At 38.2% G+C, this 20,186-nt stretch overlaps 1 protein-coding gene across 4 annotated transcripts in view; it reads left to right on the forward strand.

The window, feature by feature from the left end:
* Positions 1-20,186, forward strand: part of LOC124774888 (ATP-binding cassette sub-family C member 4-like) — a 365,241-nt gene that overhangs the window by 228,144 nt on the left and 116,911 nt on the right. For all 4 annotated transcript variants that reach the window (XM_047249542.1, XM_047249543.1, XM_047249544.1 and 1 more), the window contains 3 exons: positions 5,478-5,616; positions 5,709-5,819; positions 18,687-18,911. In XM_047249542.1, coding sequence (XP_047105498.1) covers positions 5,478-5,616; positions 5,709-5,819; positions 18,687-18,911 — 475 coding nt within the window. The remainder of the gene's footprint in view (positions 1-5,477; positions 5,617-5,708; positions 5,820-18,686; positions 18,912-20,186) is intronic.

Genomic DNA, 20,186 nt, shown 5'->3' on the forward strand with positions numbered 1-20,186 from the left:
TAACATACTGTCAAAGTCACAGTTCGAATTTCTAAAAGGTTCTGATATTGAGAAGGCTATCTACACTTACAGTGAAAATGTGCTTAATTCATTAGACAAAAAATTGCAGGCAACTGGTATATTTTGTGATCTGTCAAAGGCATTTGACTGTGTAAATCACAATATCCTTTTAAGTAAACTAGAATGTTATAGTATAACAGGAAATGCTGCAAAATGGTTCAAATCGTATATCTCTGGCAGGAAACAAAGGGTGTTATTAGGAAAGAGACATGTATCAAGCTATCAGGCATCATCCAACTGGTAACTAATTACATGTGGGGTCCCACAAGGTTCCATTTTGGGGCTCTTACTTTTTCTTGTGTATATCAATGACCTTTCATCAGTAACATTACCAGATGCCAAGTTTGTTTTGTTTGCCGATGATACAAACATTGCAATAAATAGCAAATCAAGTGTAGTCTTAGAAAGATCAGCCAATAAAATATTTGTGGACATTAATCACTGGTTCCTAGCCAATTCTGTGTCACTAAACTTTGAAAAAACACACTACATGCAGTTCAGAACTTGTAAGGGGTGTCCCAAGAGTATATGCCTAACATACGATGACAAGAAGATAGATGAAGTGGACAGTGTTAAATTCTTGGGATTACAGCTTGATAATAAATTCAACTGGGAGGAGCACACCACAGAACTGCTGAAGCATCTTAACAAATCTCTGTTTGCAATGCGAATTTTGTCAGACATAGGGGATATAAAAATGAAAAAGCTGGCATACTATGCTTACTTTCATTCCATAATGTCATATGGGATTATTTTTTGGGGTAATTCATCAAGCCAAGCTGAAGTTTTCCGGGCACAAAATTGTGCAGTGAGAGTTATATGTGGTGTGAACTCAAGAACATCCTGCAGAAGCCTGTCTAAGGAACTAGGGATACCAACTACTGCTTCCAAATATATTTATTCCTTAATGAAATTTTCAACAACAGCTCAATTCATGGAATCAATACCAGGAATAAGAATAATCTTCACAAGGATTTAAAGTCACTTAGTCTTGTACAAAAAGGTGTGCATTATTCAGGAACACACATTTTCAATAACTTGCCAGCAGCCATAAAAAGCTTAACAACCAATGAAATTCAGTTTAAGAGAAGCCTAAAGGATTTATTGGTGGCCAACTCCTTCTACTCCATTGATGAATTTCTTAGTAAAACCAACTGATTTGTATATAAGTACAACATAACTTCTGCACAATTTCAGTGCAGTAATGTGTTCATTGAAAATTTGTGTGTGTGTGTGTGTGTGTGTTAGTATAATCTAACTTCTGCACCATGCACCATTTCAATGCAGTAATGTGTTCATTGTAAATAAGTATTACAGTAGTTGTATTACCTTATAAATAAATAAAAAAACTATTTTATTTTAAATTCAGTGCCTTAGTATTTGTAAAATGACTCTTAGTGTTCATTAAAAAATGACGATCATTCCACTTGGGACATGTGGAATGGTACATTAGCTTATTTGTTTTAGTTGTAAATATTTGTCATGTATTGTTTTTCTGACATGTTCCACATCCTGGAGGACCTCCTCACCACGGATCAATTGGAATGAAAGTAAATCTAATCTAATCTAATCTAATCTGTAAGTAGGTTTTCTTGAGATAGTTTATGTCTGTCTTCAAGTGTTTGCCAGTTCAGATTCTGTTTGTCAGTTCAGATTCATTTCGGTGACATTCTCCCACAGATCAAAGAAACGTATGACCGTTCATGCTGCCTGTTTCTGTATATGTTCAATGTCCCCCGTGAGTCCTACTTGGTATGGGTTGCACATACTTTGTTAGTATTCTAGGAGAGGTCACACAAGTGATTTGTAAGCATTCTCATTTATAGAATGATTGCATTTCCCCGGCATTCTACCAATAAACTGGAGTCTGCTCCTGCTTTACCCACAACTGAGCCTATGTGACCATTTCACTTCACATCTGTACAAAGTTTCACTTGAACGAGTTAACTGGTTGCAACTGTGACTCACTGGTATTATAATCATAGCCACTTTGTTTCTTTCCTTTTGTGAACTGCACAATTATACATTCTTGAACATTTAAAGCCATTGACCCATCTTTGCACTACTTTGAAATCTTATCAAGATCTGACTGAATATTTATATACCTCTTCTCAGACAGTACTCCATTACAGATAAATGCACCATCCTCAAAGAGTCTGAAGCTACACATTAGGCAACAAAATTAAAGGATCAATTTTTTGAAACCCCCTGACTCTTCCATTTCACCACAGACGTTTGAAATTTGGCTCAAAGGTGCCTTCAACCTTCCTTTGAAATGGTGCAATGGCATGGTGCCCTATGACATCACCCTTGGGCTCAGCAACACTTTTATTTATTTATTTTGATCCAACATCAACTGATTACAAAAAAAGGATTTTTTTGTTCCAGTCTTCTGGATAAGTCAGAGTCTTACTTACTAGGGTTACATATTATTGGCTGGCACTTTTATTTACACAACTTTTTCTAAATTTAGTTGAGAGAACAGAGTTACATATATGGACTATACATAAAAAAATTGTTATTGCCATACTTAGATTAAGGAATCTATAGTTTGTAACACAGTATTCATATCTGACATTCAAATATTTACAGTTTGTGACACAGTCTAAGATCTGAGATTACATATATTTTTAGATAGATGGTCTTCCATCATAGGAATGTACTAAATCTAGAAACTCATCTATTGAATATACAGGATTGTTTAGGAGCCATAATTTTAATTTCATTTTTAGTTTTGTAATGGGCAATTGGGAGATATTAGGATGGAAGCAATTCAGTAGTTTTATGCCGGCATAGTGAGGGCTTTTCTCATAAAGTGTTGTTCTATGAGAGATGATGTGGGGTCTCTCTCTACCTCTAGTGTTGTGATCGTGTATCTCTTTATTAAGTGTTTTGTTAATGTTTACTGCCATAATGATTATCTTCAGCACATACAGGTTATGAACAGTTAGTATTTTAAATTATTTAAACAAATTTCTGCAGGGCTCCCTGGCACATTTCTTTCCCATAATTCTAAGTGCCTTCTTTTGTAAGGTAAGTACAATTTTCATATTACCTTTACTGCTGGATCCCTATACCTCTATCCCATAACTTAGATGGGATTCAAATAGTGCAAAATTTTATTTGCCTCAGAGTGGTGATGTTACAAAAAGGTGTCAGTTTTCTTAGGACATATATGGTAGTACATAGCTTTTTGCAAATATCATTCACATGATCAGACCAGCTTAACTCTGCATCTAGTGTCAGGCCAAGAAATTTGGTCGAGTATTGTTTTTTAATGTATTTGTCACCCATAAAGATTTGGTTTTCATGAGTTTTTTACCTCCCAAGATCAAATTCAATATAGACAGATTTATTTGTGTTTAATTTTAGTTTGTTTTCATTAAAATACTGCAGAATTAAGCCTGCTGCAGTATTGGATTCCACTTCGAGCTGTGAATAGCTTGGATTGCTGCATATTAACGTGGTATCATCTGCATATAAGATAGCTGTTGCATGGTTTGTTGTGGACTGAATATCATTTACATAGATAATAAAAAGAAGTGGTCCTAATATTGACCCCTGTGGAATACCAAAATTTATGTCAGTGGTGTTTGACTTGTATGCTCCCTCTGTAGTGCTAATAGACAAACTGCTTCCTATTTGTCAAGTAGGACCTCATCAGATTATGGGCTGTGCCTCGAATGCCATAGTTCCACAGTTTGTCCAGCAATATGGTCGTATCAAAACAGCCAAATGCTTTTTGTAAGTCTAGAAAGATGCCACATACATGTTCTTTATTATCTATTGCTTGAGTGACACCTTCGATTAAGTTGGATGCTGCTGTAATGGTGGATGACCCCTTGACAAACCCATACTGCCCCTTAGAAATCACTTTTTTGCATACCAGGAAGTTCCAGATTCTTACGTATGTTACTTTCTCAAAGATTTTGGATATTAGTGGAAGAACAGAAATGGGTCGAAAGTTTTCTACTAAATTCCTGTTTCCTTTTTTAAAAATAGGCACAGCTTGGGCAATTTTCAACTCATCTGGAAATAGACCATCTTCCATATGAGAATTGATAACTGTTGATAAAGGTGATGCAATTTTATGTATACATTTCTTAAGTGTGTCCAGACTAAGACCATCATATCCTGCTGCATGGGAATTCTTTAAGCTACTCACTATTTTAATTATTTCTTCTTTACTTGTTTGCATCAAAAATATACTTCCGGACACTGGTATTCCTCTGAATTTGTATTTATGATTTTTAAGCTGATTGTTTATGCTGGAGCCAACAGAAGCAAAGTAATTGTTAAATAGATCTGCTATCTTATTCTGATCAGTTTCTATTGTGCCGTTTATCATCAAGTGATTTTCAGTTGTATGTTTCTCAGATTTACCAATTTCTCTATTTACTAGTGACCATGATGTTTTCTGCAAAACTTATTAGCTAGTACCATGTTTAGAGGTTTAAAAAGTTCTAATTTGGCATCAGATAGCCAGTGTTCACTAATACCAAGCACATCAGGCATAGTTTCACTTACAAACATGTCTAATTGTTCATATTTCTTGCTCAAGCCCTGTACATTCTGGTGGATTATTTTAAAGTTGTAAATACCTTGTTGTAGATTTCTCTGCTTTACCGACTTCAAACACCAATGTGTCAACACCTGCAAAAACAGCCACAACTCACAAGTTCATGTGAGCTGTGTCCTTCTGTAGCATTTTGTTGTTGACTATTAGTGAGTTTTTTGGGGACATCACTTGTAATACTCAATTAGCTGTTATCATCAGCTAGTTGTTCTTTTGATAACTCTTGTGGACAGCACTTAATTTGTTTCCTGTTTAACTTCAGTTGTGTGAATTTGTGTCATTTTGCTCACCAATTTCAGTTTTATATTTCATAGAATTAATTTCCACAAAGTCAATGCTATTGTCATTGGTTTCTTCATTGAGCGTTTCTGTGCACTTTGATGACTCCAACAAGTTTTTTTCTAATCTTTCTTTTGGACTGAGAACTGTATTTAATTTGCACAATTTTCTGTTTCTCTCTCTCTTTCTTTAGGTTCCTGTGTTCCTCTTTCTCTGAAAAGTTTGGTGCCTAAACTCTTCTCACAGGCTTTACAATGAAATTTGATTCAATCTTGTGAACGCATCACAGCACAAGCTTCACTGTTGCTAATGACTACATAATCAGTGTTGAAGATTTTTGACACCACAGTCCTCACATTATAACTATTTCCATGCTTTTAACTACTTTTTTGCACTTCACACATGACTTACTGTCATCAATCACTGCCATCTTGAACATATGCTGTCGAGAAACACTAAACATTCAGCAATTCAGTCTCCCAATGTTAGACATACAAATAAATTTCCTTATATTGCTGTTTGAACTAAACACATAATATAGATTTTTATCTCTTTTTTTCAGGAAGGAGGTAAAGGAACTGAGAGGAGCTAATTACTTGAGAGGTATATACATGGCTTCCATGGTTTTTACTGAAAGAAGTTCATTATATATTGCTGTAGTTGCATATGCACTTTTAGGAAACACCATTACAGCTGACAGGGTGTGTTGTGACTACCAGTACAGTTTATTAGTAACATTTATTGAAACAGTTAGTAAATCTAATAATAGCTATTATGAATCATGCCTTTGCAGGTATTTTCATTGGCACAATTCTTCAATCTACTGCAACTGTGCATGGCCATATTTTATCCGCAAGCTGTTCAACTCCTTGCTGAAACCAGAGTTTCCATATCCAGAATTCAGGTATTAAACATCTTGTAACCCTCACTTTTGTTCACACTGTTTACTGGATAAGAATAACTTGTGTTACTACAATATGAATAATCAATTAGTACACGAACAATGTATAAAAGTTCTTAAGCTAATATTAGTCTCAACCATTATTAGAAATTATCCTGAGATTGTTCCAGAGTAGAAGAATAAAGTTCAAGCACGAATTAGCTGGATAACACATATTTTAGAATGAAAGCTCCAAATAGGCAGGAACTACCGGAAACTACAAGTTCATGATCTGTAGCATCAATGAACAGTAGAGAGTCATAACAGCCGCGCGGAGTGGCCGCGCGGTTAGAGGCGCCATGTCACTAATCGTGCAGCCCCTCACGCCGGAGGTTTGAGTCCTCCCTCGGGCGTGGGTGTGAGTGTTGTCTTTAGCGTTAAGTTAGTTTAAGTAGTGTGTAAGTCTAGGGACCGATGACCTCAGAAGTTTGGTCCCTTAGGAATTCACACACAGAGTCAGAACACTGTAGAGTCCACAGAGAGAGATGAGTCAGATAACAGCAACGGAGACATAGACAACTGCTAGGTAGCCTTATTTTTGGCTCTATGTCTTTACATATTCCATATGTCATTTTTTTCAAATGTTGCTAAATACAGTGATCCACAAACTGTTTGGAAGAAAATGAGATGTAGTTGACAATCGAGGAAAAGACAGGTTGCTATTTACTGTTAAGAAGGTACGTCAAGTTGCAGACAGGTACAGTTAAAAGACATTCATACAAAGCTTTTGGCCATAGCCTTTGTCAGTTAAAGAGAGACTCAAGTGTGTGCACGCGCACACAGCTTGTGTGTGTGTGTGTGTGTGTGTGTGTGTGTGTGTGTGTGTGTGTGTGTGTGTGTGTCCATCTCTGTTTTACTGATGAAGGCTGTGACTGAAAGCTGTATGTGACTGTCTTTTAATTGTGCCTGTCTGCAACTTGCAACTTGACATGTCTTGTTTATGGTAAGTAGCAATCTGTCTTTTCCTACATTGTTGATATTCCTACTTGGAGTTTCCATTGTTTGGGATGGAGTTAACATTCTTGTTCAGTTTGTGAGAATTGTAATGTTGAAACAACAAATTTAAGAGAATGAGCTTTGGGTCTACAATTCTTAGTCAACATTTGAAGGAGTGAAATCACCACACTCAAGGATGAAAATCAGGAACTACAATTGAAGAACAAATCAGGTGAAGTGGTAACTGATGAAAGGTACAAATCATCTGAATGGAAAGAAATGAGACACAAAGGTAGGACTTTAGCTGGAAAAATAACAACAAACTTCGCAACAGCTGTTACATTTACGGATAAAAACAAATACAGCGTTCTGCAGTCCAGTGATGGTGTTAAAGACAATGTAAATGATCCAGACCTTGCAAAAGGCAATGCGCTGAAAATGAATAATCATTCTGAGAAAAATGATGATAAACGGGGAATATCAGGTAGAAAGACAGTGTGCTTTTTCTAACAGACAACCATGGCACAAATATATCTAGTATGTTTCGAGAAATAAATCGAGACATAGCAGTGACCAGTGTTGTCAAACCTGGAGTGGGAACTAAACACATTTTAGACACTTGAATTCAAACAAAATCCATGCAAGAAAATGACTTTGTCATATGGATAATGGGATCAAATGATGTTGTGAAAAATGAAGCAGATGTTTGCATAAAAGTGCTTCAGAACTTACTAGAAAAAAATAAATCAAGGAATATAATTGTTGCTGCAGTGCCTCATACACACAGTCTAATCTATAGTTTGTGCATTAATAAAGAAATCCAAAGAACAAATATTATAATAAAGAAACTGTGCTCTGAATACACAAATTGTGCTGTGGTCGAAATAAGTAAACTGCAGCGTAACCTTCACACCAGACATGGACACCAACTAAAATATGAATGGAAAAAGTTGTGTGGGAATGTGTCAGCAAAATAATTAAAGAAAAACTCACACGGGATAAAACAATCTACGAAAGTATCAGTTTGAGTAATACCTGGAATGTACGTCATTTTTCAGTATAAAAGTCAGTGAATCGGTGGGTAATAAACCTCCTGTATTTGAATTAGGTGCTAAAAGCAACATTTGAATGAGAGAGTGTTCACAGACAATAAACAATAAACATAAATCTGTTACTGTGATGCAAACGAACATTCGCTGCATTAGGAACAAAGTATTACAATTAGAATATTTTTGCAGTATTGAAAATGTTGATGTTGTTTGAGTCTCAGAACACTGGCTGACAGAGGATCAGGTACAATATTTTGTTTCTCAAGGGTATGCTGTTGGAGACATTATGTGTAGAAGTGAAAGAAAGAATGGAGGTGTTCTAATATCTGTTAAAGATACTATAATGTTTACCAAAACAGATGTTAGCTCTTACTGTGCAGAACTAGATGCAGAATTTAGCTGTATAAGACTAAATGCAGAGAATACTTTAATTGTTAGCTTATTTAGATCACTGGGTGGAGATGCAAATACACTTTTCGAAAGATTTGAGTTGCTTACGAGGAAAATACTAAAATTTAAAACAAAACTAATTATCTGTGGTGATTTCAACATTGAAATGGCCAACAGTGATGAACATGTTACTAGAACATTTTTTAATATTTTAAGATCATTAAATTTACAATGTACAAATTACACACCAACACGGGATAATGCGTGCTTAGATAATATTATGGTAAATTTTTCTAGAGATATGTATGATGTCAGACTTGCCAGTGGAGCCCAAGCTGATCATGAACCATTGATTTTAACATTCTGCTGTGATCAGTTGCCTAAATCAAACACATTGGTCAGAATCAATTCTAGTGCCACATGGATAAGAGGGCAGAAAGATGAATATATTAATTTATTTATTGACACGTTATCTGATGTTAACTGGGACTTTGTATACAACACACAACCTGGGTAGGGTGCTGGTGAAATGGTGTTTAACAACTTCCTGAAAATACTCACAGAGTTATGGTACTGCTGCTCACCATTAATCAAAAGTAGACCTAAGCATAAACAGAAAAACAAACAGCTAAAATGGTATACAGATGAGCTAGCTCTCACTAGGGAAGATACTCAGACTGTACAGAATATATAAAAATTATTGTAAACAAGGACCTGAGGTAGATAATACTTCTTATAGAGCTTATGAGAAGTAAAGAAAGAAGTTGTGGACTGCACCGGACGAGATTTGAAAATCTTTCAAATCTCATCTGGTGCAATCCCCAACAATCAGTCTTTCTTTCTCATAGCTTCTCGGCGACTTTTCTGATATGTGCCCCTTCCCTAAACCTCTTCCGTCCTTTTCCTTCACACCTCTTGCTTCCCCTTCAACACTACTGCCAGAAGAAGTAGCCTCTGGCTCCAAAAGCTTGTACAAGTTAAACTCTTTTGTGCGTGTGTTCCCTTGCCACCACTTGGTGAGTAGATTTTTTATCTTTCCATTTACATTATATTGTCAATAATTATTTTTCAGTTTTGTGCCAATAAGAAGTTAGAAATTTTTGCAAATAACCTCTACGTAAAGAATTTCCATTATCCAGTCAACTATTTAATATGAGTGGTTATTTTACTCTTCCACAATTTTACCTTGAATTTCCCAGATCAGGACAGTGTTAACCAAGAAACGAATAATCTCTTACACACTAGATTTTTATCACTCATCTTCTCTGAACAAAAGAACCCCACAACAATGTCTTACCCTTGTTGTTTTTGTTGTGGTTCTTTAGTCCAGAGACTGGTTTGATACAGCTCTCCATGCTACTCTATCCTGTGCTAGCTTCTTTATCTCCAAGTACCTACTGCAACCTACATCCTTCTGAATCTGCTTAGTGTATTCATCTTTTGGTCTCCTTCTACAATTTTTAGCCTCCACCCTGCCCTCTAATACTAAATTGGTGATCCCTTGATGCCTCAAAACATGTCCTACCAACCTATCCCTTCTTCTTGTCAAGTTGTGCCACAAATTCCTCTTCTCCACAATTCTATTCAGTACCTCCTCATTAGTTACGCAATCTACCCATCTAATCTTCAGCATTCTTCTGTAGTACCACATTTCGAAAGCTTCTATTCTCTTCTTGTCTAAACTATTTATCGTCCACATTTGACTTCCATACATGGCTACACTCCATACCAATACTTTCAGGAAAGACTTCGTGACGTTGAAATCTATACTCGATGTTAACAAACTTCTCTTCTTCAGAAACGCTTTCCTTGCCATTGCCAGTCTACATTTTATATCCTCTCTACTTCGACCATCCTCAGTTATTTTGCTCCCCAAATAGTAAAACTCATCTACTACTTTAAGTGTCCCATTTCCAAATCTAATTCCCTCAGCATCACTTGATTTAATTTGACTACTTTCCATCCTCCTCGTTATGCTTTTGTTGGTGTTCATCTTATATCCTTCTTTCAAGACACTGTCCATTTCGTTCAACTGCTCCTCCAGGTCCTTTATTGTCTCTGACAGAATTACAATGTCATCGGCAAACCTCGAAGTTTTTATTTCTTCTCCATGGATTTTAATTCCTACTCCAAATTTTTCTTTCGTTTTCTTTACTACTTGCTCAATATATAGATTGAATAACATCAGGGATAGGCTACATCCCTGTCTTGGTCCCTTCCCATCCACTGCTTCCCTTTCATGCCCCTCGACTCTTTATAACTGACATCTACTTTCTGTACAAATTGTAAATAGCCCTTCCCTCCCTGTATTTGACCCCTGCCACCTTCAGAATTTGAAAGAGAGTATTCCAGTCAGCATTGTCAAAAGCTTTCTCTAAGTCTCCAAATGCTAAAAATGTAGGTTTACCTTTCCTTAATCTATCTTTTAAGATAGGTCATAATGTCAGTAGTGCCTCATGTGTTCCAACATTTCTACAGAATCCAAACTGATCTTCTCCAAGGCCAGCTTCTACCAGTTTTTCCATTCATCTGTAAAGAATTCATGTTAGTATTTTGCAACCATGACTTATTGAACTGATAGTTCAGTAATTTTCACGCCTGTAAAGACCTGTTTTCTTTGGGATTGGAATTATTATATTTTTGTCGAAGTCTGACAGTATTTCACCTGTCTCATACATCTTGCTCACCAGATGGTAGCGTTTTGTCAGGACGGTCTCTCCCAGGGCTGTCAGTAGTTCTAATGGAATGTTGTCTACTCCCGGGGCCTTGTTTCGACTTAGGTCTTTCACTGCTGTCAAATTCTTCATGCAGTATTGTATCTCCCATCTCATCTTTATCTACATCCTTTTCCATTTCAATAATATTGTCCTTGTACATTGCCGTTGTGTAGACCCTCTATATACTCCTTCCACTTTTCTGCTTTGCCTTCATTGCTTAGAACTGGGTTTCCATCTGAGCTCTTGATATTCATGCAAGTGGTTCTCTTTTCTCCAAAGGTCTCTTTAATTTTCCTGTAGGCAGTATCTATGTTACCCCTAGTGATATACACCTCTACATCCTTACATTTTTCCTCTAGCCATACCTACTTAGCCATCTTGCATTTCCTGTTGATCTCATTTTCTAGATTTTTTTATTCCTCTTTGCCTGATTCATTCACTGCATTTTTATATTTTCTCCTTTAATCAATTAAATTCAATATCTCTTCTGTAACCCAAGTATTTTTACTAGCCCTTGTCTGTTACCCTTGGGTAACAGAATCTTCTTTCAGATCAGACTGACTGTAAAAAATGCAAGTATTTTCCCATTCAGTATCGTTAATTCACATCTTTACCAACTGTGATCACCCAGGAATAATTATAGGACCATTTAAAAACAACCAAAGAAGTTCAGTTCTAGTCCCTTTTTAACAACAGTTTTAGCTTCTGTGGATGGTTACTGCAGCTCCTCCTTGTGGCCAGCTTCTCAGACCACCAAGGATTCTGCTTTTCTGTGTATCTCCCACATCTACTATGGTGCCAGTTTCTTTTTCTTATGTTTATGTTCAACATCAAACATATACATTCCAAAACATTATCACCTAAAGGAAATATTATTCATTTATTGTTGGTCGGTATTGGAGATCGTGCATTAAAATTACTTTACTGGCTATTATCCTACCTGACAATGTGACCACTCGGCATTGATCCATCACACCTTCCACCGAGCATTGGTCTGTCATTCTTTGACCTCTCACTAATTATTAGTTGCTGCTTTTTTCCCACAAAGGAGTAACTGTTTCTGAAAGCTAGAGTTCTGACATTTTTTTATGCATGGACCTCTAAGCCCTATATAGGCTGTTACTGACTCAGTAAGTGGCAAATGCTTCACTTAGCATTAACGTATTTTGAACTAATAGAAACAACTGACAAGTGTAACTTATTATGAAACTATGGATTTAATTTTAATTTCTTTTGAAAGATCAGTTTGAGCAGATAATTTTTTAAAGTGTCAATAATGTGTTTCAGAGTATGTATACATGTTCCATGTATATGCAAACTTTGCTGCACACATCATTTAATAATTAACACTATCTTGTGACACATAACAATAACAAGATTTTTTAGTTCAATATAAACATTAAAAATCTTCAACAGTAACTGTCATAGAATATGGCAGCTGAAGATTTTAAAGAAAAATCTACTAAAACAGGGTTTCAATTTTTTTACAAACAACTTAAATAACTTTTTCTTTAGAATTTTTCCTGAATCACTGACACTGAAGTAGGAAAAGATAGATTGCTACTTACTGTAAAGAGGACATGTTAAGTTGCAGACAGGGGCAATTAAAAGAAACTTACCTACAGTTTTCACCCACAGCCCTCATCAGCAAAAGAGAAACGCACACCATTAGCACACACAAGCAGGCACACCTCAAGCACACATGACCACCAACTACAGGATCTTGGGCTGGAGTGTAACTATCACGTGGGATGCTAGCAGCAGTCTGGAAGGGGGAAAGGGTAAGGGATGGTAGCGTGTGGGTTGGGAGAGAAATGAATGCTGTCTGGCAGAGTGTGCAGGGAGTAGAATGCCAACAGGTGCAGCTTAAGGAGGTTGTGGGACAGAGGGGTGGGGAAAAAAGGAGCAGAAAAGGAGTGGAGCAGGAAAAGATGTATTGGCAGAGGGAGGCAAACACAGTAGGTGGGAAACGAGAATGGGGAGTACACGATAGGACAGAGGGGGAGGCACTGTTGGGTGGAGGCCATGGGGACAGTACGTTACCATATGTTGAAGCTGGGATAATTACACGACTGGATAATGTGTTGTAAGGATGACTCCCATCTGCACAGTTCAGAAAAGCTGGTGGTGGAGGGGAGGGTCCAGATGCCTTGTGTAATGAAGCAGCCATTGGAATAGAGCATGTTACGTTCATCTGCATGTTGTGTGACAGGGTGGTCTACTTCGCTCTTGGCCACAGTTTGGAGGTGGCCGTTCATCCTGGTGTGCAACTGTTTGGTAGTCATATCAATATAAAAAAAACTGTGCAATGATTGCAAAAGAGGTGGTAAATGACAAGGCTGCTTTCACTGGTGGTGTGGCCCCTAATAAAGTGGGATAAACCTTGTGACTGAACTGGAATAGGAAGTGCTCGGTGGGTGGATTAGGTAGGTCTTGCACCTGGGTCTTCCACAGGGATATGATCTTTGTGGCAAGGGGTTGGGATTGGGAGTGGCATAAGGATGGATTAGGATGTTGCGGAGATTGGTGATCGAACACCTCTTTAGGATGGGTGGGAAGTATCTCACCTAGGATGTCCATCATTTCAGGGCTTGATGATAGGTCATCAAAGTCTTCCGGAAGGATGTGGTTCAGTTGTTCCAGTCCAGGGTGGTACTGGGTGATGAACGGGACACTCTTTAGTGGCTGGTTTTGGGGCTTGTCAGAGGATTAGGGGTGTGAGAGGAAATGGCATAGGAGATCTGTTTGTGGACTAGGTCTGGGAGCTAGTGCCTGTCTGTGAAGGCCTTGGTGAGGCCCTCAGCATGATGAGCAAGGGAGTTCTTGTAACTGTAAATACCTGTCCCCAGATAGCCAAGCTCCATGGGAGGGACTTTTTAGTGTGAAGGCCAACCCTTCCATCCTGTTTGCCGCACCACGAGTAGTCGAGCTCCATTGTACCAGCAATGGAATGGATGAGCCGTAATGCTCCATCAAGGCCCACAGAGTCACATTGCACTATTGAAGCCCATGGCTTGTTGGGTGCCCGGGTGAGCCCAGGTGTCAAAGAGGGCTCGGTGCAACTGGGAAACAGGCAGTGCTGGAAAGGTGGGATTGACTGGCCACACATGTAAGGAATGCAATATTGCTTTCTGAATTATCTGCACTCCTTTGAGAGGTTTGATGAGCTAGGACAGGATGTTCTTGATCGTAATAAAGAAAATAATGTACACTGTAAAATAATGAATGTAACGCAAAGAAAGTACTTATTGTAACACGGAAGTAATTGAATTCAAAGCAAATGGTTTAATAGCTATAAAGCTTTTTTAACACTTTACATTTCATCTGTACCAAATCAAAAGGGCTGATGAAGCTTTTGCACAATGACTAGGTCTAGTAAGCAATACTGAAGTATTTCACACATTTCTGTTAATATAAATGTTTTTGTTATGGAACTGACTGGCTCAACTTCTCCTCAGAATTCATTGAGGAGGATCTGTCTGATATGCGTGTGACATAACTTTGAAATCGGGAACCACAGTAGGTACAGATAGTTTCAAATTATTGTCACTGTGATTTGTTTCCAGATTTATTGTTTATATATGTTTTGAAGCAAAAGCCTTTTCACACTAATATGTCAACAAGACAGGTAATAAACTTGTTACCACTTTATTTGATAGCATTGGAATCACCCCAGAAACTTATTGGTGATAAAGCTTTATTTTCTGTAACTTACTTGCTGGAAGTTTCCAGCAGCTGCTCATTTCAATTTACACTACATGTGGATGCCAAAATTATTGTATTTCCCAAGTAATTGTGAACCCAGTTATTATTACTAGATAGAGTAGGGAAATAATGTTTGAAATTTTTCCAAATCCTGTAAAATTTTCCTTAATTTTATACTTGACATTTTTATATGAAGTATGATGAATTTCTACTAGGAAATCATGAAGTGTATCAAAACACTCAGTCTGAATGGAATTTAGACAGATTTCCCCAACTGCAAGGCTTTTATTGAATGGTTCATTCAATCTTGTAAATTACACAGATTTGTGTTTGGTGCGTGAAGTAATAAATTTCAACTGGTGGTTTTTTAACAAAATTTCTGTGAAATAAGCTACAATCAGAAGCCAGACTTCGCCTGGGAAAGGTGTGTCTGGTGAGAAAAAGATAAACATCGTGAAGTATGAGAAAATTCCTGCTGTGATATAACCACTTGATACAATCATCTTACACCTGAGTTAGTCAATAAAAATAAATTAATAAAATTAATTAATTTCACTGCATCGTAAGGTACAGAGATTTCTCGCATGCACTTAACAATAAGCTGATTTAATAATTAGAAGCAATGAAGTAGATTTGAGTAACCATCTTGCTGCTGATGTTACAAACATCAGTTATTTTAATATAAGACTGGAGGCAAAGTACTATGTCACTAAATACTGCTTGAAAATGGGCCACAGTTATTCAGTTTTGCAGCTGTAACAGTGTGATGCCTGGCAGGCACGCAACTTGATGAGCAGCTGAGCTGCACGGGCACCCGAGTGGACGCGGATTTGGGCAGGGCACCGCACGCTCCAGCGGGCCCTAGTGAAACCGAATGGCTGACAGGAATGCACAAGTCGAGGCTTGTCTGACAGTCGAGGATACAGCCCCTGGTGGTCAGCACAGGCTCAGTACACACCTCCGGTACAGATGTGCATATGGAGCCATTAGAGAGGAGGCAGTCCACATCCAGGAAGGTGGATTGCTGTGTTGAGGAGGACAATCTGAAGTGGATGGGAGAACAGGTGGCGAGGCTATGAAGGAATGAAGATAGGGTGTCTTGGACCTGCATCCAGATCATGAAGATATCATCAGTGAACCTGAACCAGACCAGGGGTTTGGCATTTTGAGGAACTAGGAAGGTCCCATTTAGATGGTCCATAAACATGTTGGCATAGGAGGATGTCATGCAGGTGTCCATGGTTGTGTTGCTGCAGATTTGTTCACATGCCTTCCCTTCAAAGGAGAACTAGTTCTGGTTTAGGATAAAGTTATTACAGTGTATGAGGAATGAGGTTGTGGGTTTGGAGTCTGAATAACATTGGATAGGAAGGTGGCATCAACAGTGACAAGTAGGGATCCAGGAGGTGAAGGGGTGAGAATGGTGGAGAGTTGAAGGAAGTGGTTTGTGTCTTCATCATTGTGAGAGGCTAGATTATGGACAATTGGTTGGAGGTTTTGGTCAGTGAGTGCTGAAACTCTTTCGGTGGGGGGGGGGGGGGGGGAGGGGGGGGGGGAGCATGATAATCAGCCGCAATGGGACACACAGAATTGTTGGGTTTGTGGATTTTGGTGAGCATGTAGAAGATGGGTGTGTGGGGTGTCATAAGAGTGAGGAGGGAAGTGGATTCAGAGCAGACATTCTGGGAATGGACTAAGGCTTGTGTTTGGAGGTTGTGTTGGACTTCTGGTACGGGATCTGTCTGTCAGAGTTTATAGCTGGAGGAGTCAGATAACTAGTGGAGGCCTTCTGCCAGGTAGCCACTATAGGGAACTGGGCAAAGATGGTGGGGCTAAGTTTGAGGTTAGGAATTCTTGGAAGGTGACCAGCAGGTGGTTACATGGAAAGGGAGAGGTTCATGGTTGGATGGGGGTGTGAACTGGAAAAGGCAGGGTTAGGTGTTGGAATTAGGATGGTTTCGGTTGGTGGGATTGATGGCAAAGAAATGCTTCAATTGCAAGCATTGGGAGAAGGAGAGTACACCTTCGACAGTCCAGCATGGTTAAGTTTGGGTCAAGGGCTAAAGATGAGGCCTTTGGATAGGACTGAAGCTTCTGTGGAGCTGAGGGTTTTCGTGGAAAGTTAAGAACAGTGACACACAGATATTTTGTCTCTAGATTTGGTGGTGAGTCGGTTGGGAGTTTTGGTGGATGTGGCAACTTGAAAAGGTCGGCTAAGTTGAAAAGATCTGCTAAGCAGGAATTTAGGTGATGTGAGGGGTGGACAGGGAGGAACACAGTGAGTCGTAGGATAGGGGTCAGACAGTGATGCACCAAGATGGCGGTAGGATGACAGCAGGTTGGATAACTTAAGGAGTTGGTGTCTGGAATGCTCCCCCAGGTGCTGGAGGGCAAATGATTCAGTTTCAGAGATGTATGGAGTAGGGATTACACAGTAATAGCATCTTGCAGAGGGAGCAGAGGTGATTCTCAGATGCCTGTGTCAGGGAGATGTGTTTTACCAGGTTGTGAGGGCCAGGAATTTGCGGAACCTGGAAAGGTTGGAAAGATGTATGTCATTGTGAAAGGAGGGCGGCATCCAGAGAAAGTCTCCCACCCTCTTTGTTTACCAACCTCTGCCAACACACCCACCCATCTTTCCCTGATCTTCTCCTTTGTTGCTCCTTCTTTCCCCACATCACTGCCCCACTGTTGGCATTCTAGTCCCTGCACACTCCACCAGACAGTGTTTGTCTCTCTCCTGTCTGTAAATTACTATCCCTTCCCCCTCCCTGCCCCCTCCAGATTGCTGCTTGCATCCCACAAGATAGTTGCATTCTGGTCCAAGATGCTGGCGTTGGTAGCCAGGTGCACATGAGAAGTACCTGCTTGCGTGTATGAATGGTGTGTGTTTCTTTTTTTTTTTCTGATGAAGGCTGTGGCTGAAAGCTTTAGGTAAGTGTCTTTTAATTTTGCCTGGCTGTAATTTAACATGTCTTCTTTACGGTAACTAAAGTACAATATCCAGCTCTATCAGATGATTTAGTTTAATATCTAGCTCTATTAGATATTGAGAAGAAAATGCCCATGCAATCCACCTATGTGCTGTGAATTGTCACCTTGCTGAAATTTTTACATCAAATTATGAATCATGTAACATTATTACTCTGAAGAATGGAAGACCTTAAGGCTTGTAAGTACTGGTAATAATTACATTCTCTCTCTGAAAATGCATGAAAATACATGTGCAAGTACATGATCTCTCAGGTTTTCTCAGTGCAATTGATTAAGAGTCTGATTCGAAGGTGTTGTTTCCATTTTATGCACAATATTTCAACAACTGACCCAACCACCTTCTTCAGGGGCTGCAAGTTTTTCTGTTGGGTGTATTTGCTCCCTTGACTACAATCAGATGCTGAACTATTGTTGGTCTCACACCATTATTTATAGCCAAATTTGATTCTTGGCACCCACAACATCCTTTGATACTCTTTTGTTTTTTTGAGCTTGTACTTATATTCTGTGAAACACAAATTCTCTCAGCATTTCCCAACTCTGGTGGATGTGATTGCCGACAAGATTTTAATAAATTGAGTGCTGGATTCCAAGCATTACTCATACTGAAACTACTATCCCTGTTTATTATATTTTTGACTTATTTAATAGACTCCTTAATTATGTTGTGCCATATACTTGGCATCTGCACCCCAATACTGGTCTCATTTTATTTCATTTCATGATTATGCATCAAATGGAAACAACTACTCATAAGAACATCCAGAAGCACACTATTAATCATGTTCAGTAATATTAGTTTATTACATTGGATATGAGGTAGAGACCGGAGCTGTAAGTTGTCAACGATGAACAGATAGTATAGAGGAGATAATGCACTTCTCTCACTGAGAAGAGAGAAAGTTACTATTATAAATAGTGTGCAATATTCATGTTTACAAAACAATACAGTGCCATATACACAATTACAAAACACAACACTTTTAAGTGCAACATTTAACTTGCTTTCTGTGGTTTAATTACACACTTTTATGTTACAGATTTTCTTAATGCAAGAAGAACATATACCAAAACTGACGTGTCCTAGCATCTGTAATGGAGACACTGAAAAAGAGAAAGAGCAATCAAAGAAAACTGGAGTCATAATAACTGATGCTTGCGCCAAGTGGAGTCCTGTGTCTATATCAGAAACTTTAACAAATGTTAACTTACGAGTCAAGCCCGGAATGTTATGTGCAATTGTTGGGCCAGTTGGAGCAGGGAAGGTACTGACCAAGTTCATACCTAATTAAGTGTGCTTTAAATCATAGCTTTTTGTAGGTTTCTTTCTATAAATAATTATGAGGAAATCCCATTTCTGAAATAAATCAATAGACCCTTTAATTCATCTAAATATGTAAAATATAATGACTTATAAGTGACTGACAGCATCTTGGGTACCTAATAGGAGTATTATAACATAAATGTGTTGTAGTTTGATGTATCTTTATCTTCTTCAGTCATTCTCCATATTGTTTATGTTTGCTATAGTATTTGAAGTATAGTCAACATAATGTGGTTTCGGTCCAGAGTTATTTTCACATATTTTCACCTTTTTTTTTTAAAAAAAAAAAATTACATGTATGTATTTCATATCTGAGTAAAACTTGTTAAAATCCTTTCATTAAGAAGTTACAACCGGTTTTTCATCAGTGGAGATGCATCTTTAGGTGATAAGTATTTTGCTTTCTTTTTTTTTCCTAACAGACATGGCATGCCAAAGTAAATCCACCATGACTGCTTAAAAAAGTAACAAAAATTACCACCTGAAGAGGCACCTCCTCTGATGTGAAACTGTTTGTGACAGTTAATAAAAGTATTTTAACAGCCAGTGCGGAAGATTTTATTTTCCCTGTGCAGCTTTGGCTGCAGCTACCTAACCTCTAAAATAATATGACTAAAAGTTTCCTTCAGTCATTGTAGGAACATCATCACCATCATCTTAAGTCCATGGAATAGGATGCACAGCCTCTTCCAGAAACCATCTTCTCCCCAGATCTCTGACACTTTGCTGTCCAGTGAGCTTGTAGTTCATGGTGATTCTAGGCAGACAACCTTTTAAATTCTTTCTAAATGGTTACCGATTGACTTTATATTTCTGAATTTTGCTTTCAAAACCAAAAAACTATTTCCTGGCCAGTTATTCCTCTAAACTTGAGTCATAGTTCTTCTACATACTCCTGCCCAGTGCTAAACATTTTAAGTTCCTCTTTGAGATATGATGCAACTGCCTCTTTACCTTGACAGCTGCACATGTTAACATTGTTATTTGTGTTATCTGCCCTTTGTATTTTAATAATCATACTTGTTTCAACTGCCTCATGATCACTGATACCTATTTCAGTATCAATATCCTCAAAGAGACCAGCGTGATTTCTGCCACTAGGTTTAACATATTTCCACTGTGGGTGTGTTTCCAAACTATCTGTTGTAGGCAGTTTCAAAAAGATGCATTTAGTAATGTTATGCAAGATGTCTTCTCACACCCACCACTTATCTAA

Source organism: Schistocerca piceifrons, chromosome 2 (genome assembly GCF_021461385.2).
Source record: "Schistocerca piceifrons isolate TAMUIC-IGC-003096 chromosome 2, iqSchPice1.1, whole genome shotgun sequence".
NCBI classification, from domain to species: Eukaryota; Metazoa; Arthropoda; class Insecta; order Orthoptera; family Acrididae; genus Schistocerca; species Schistocerca piceifrons.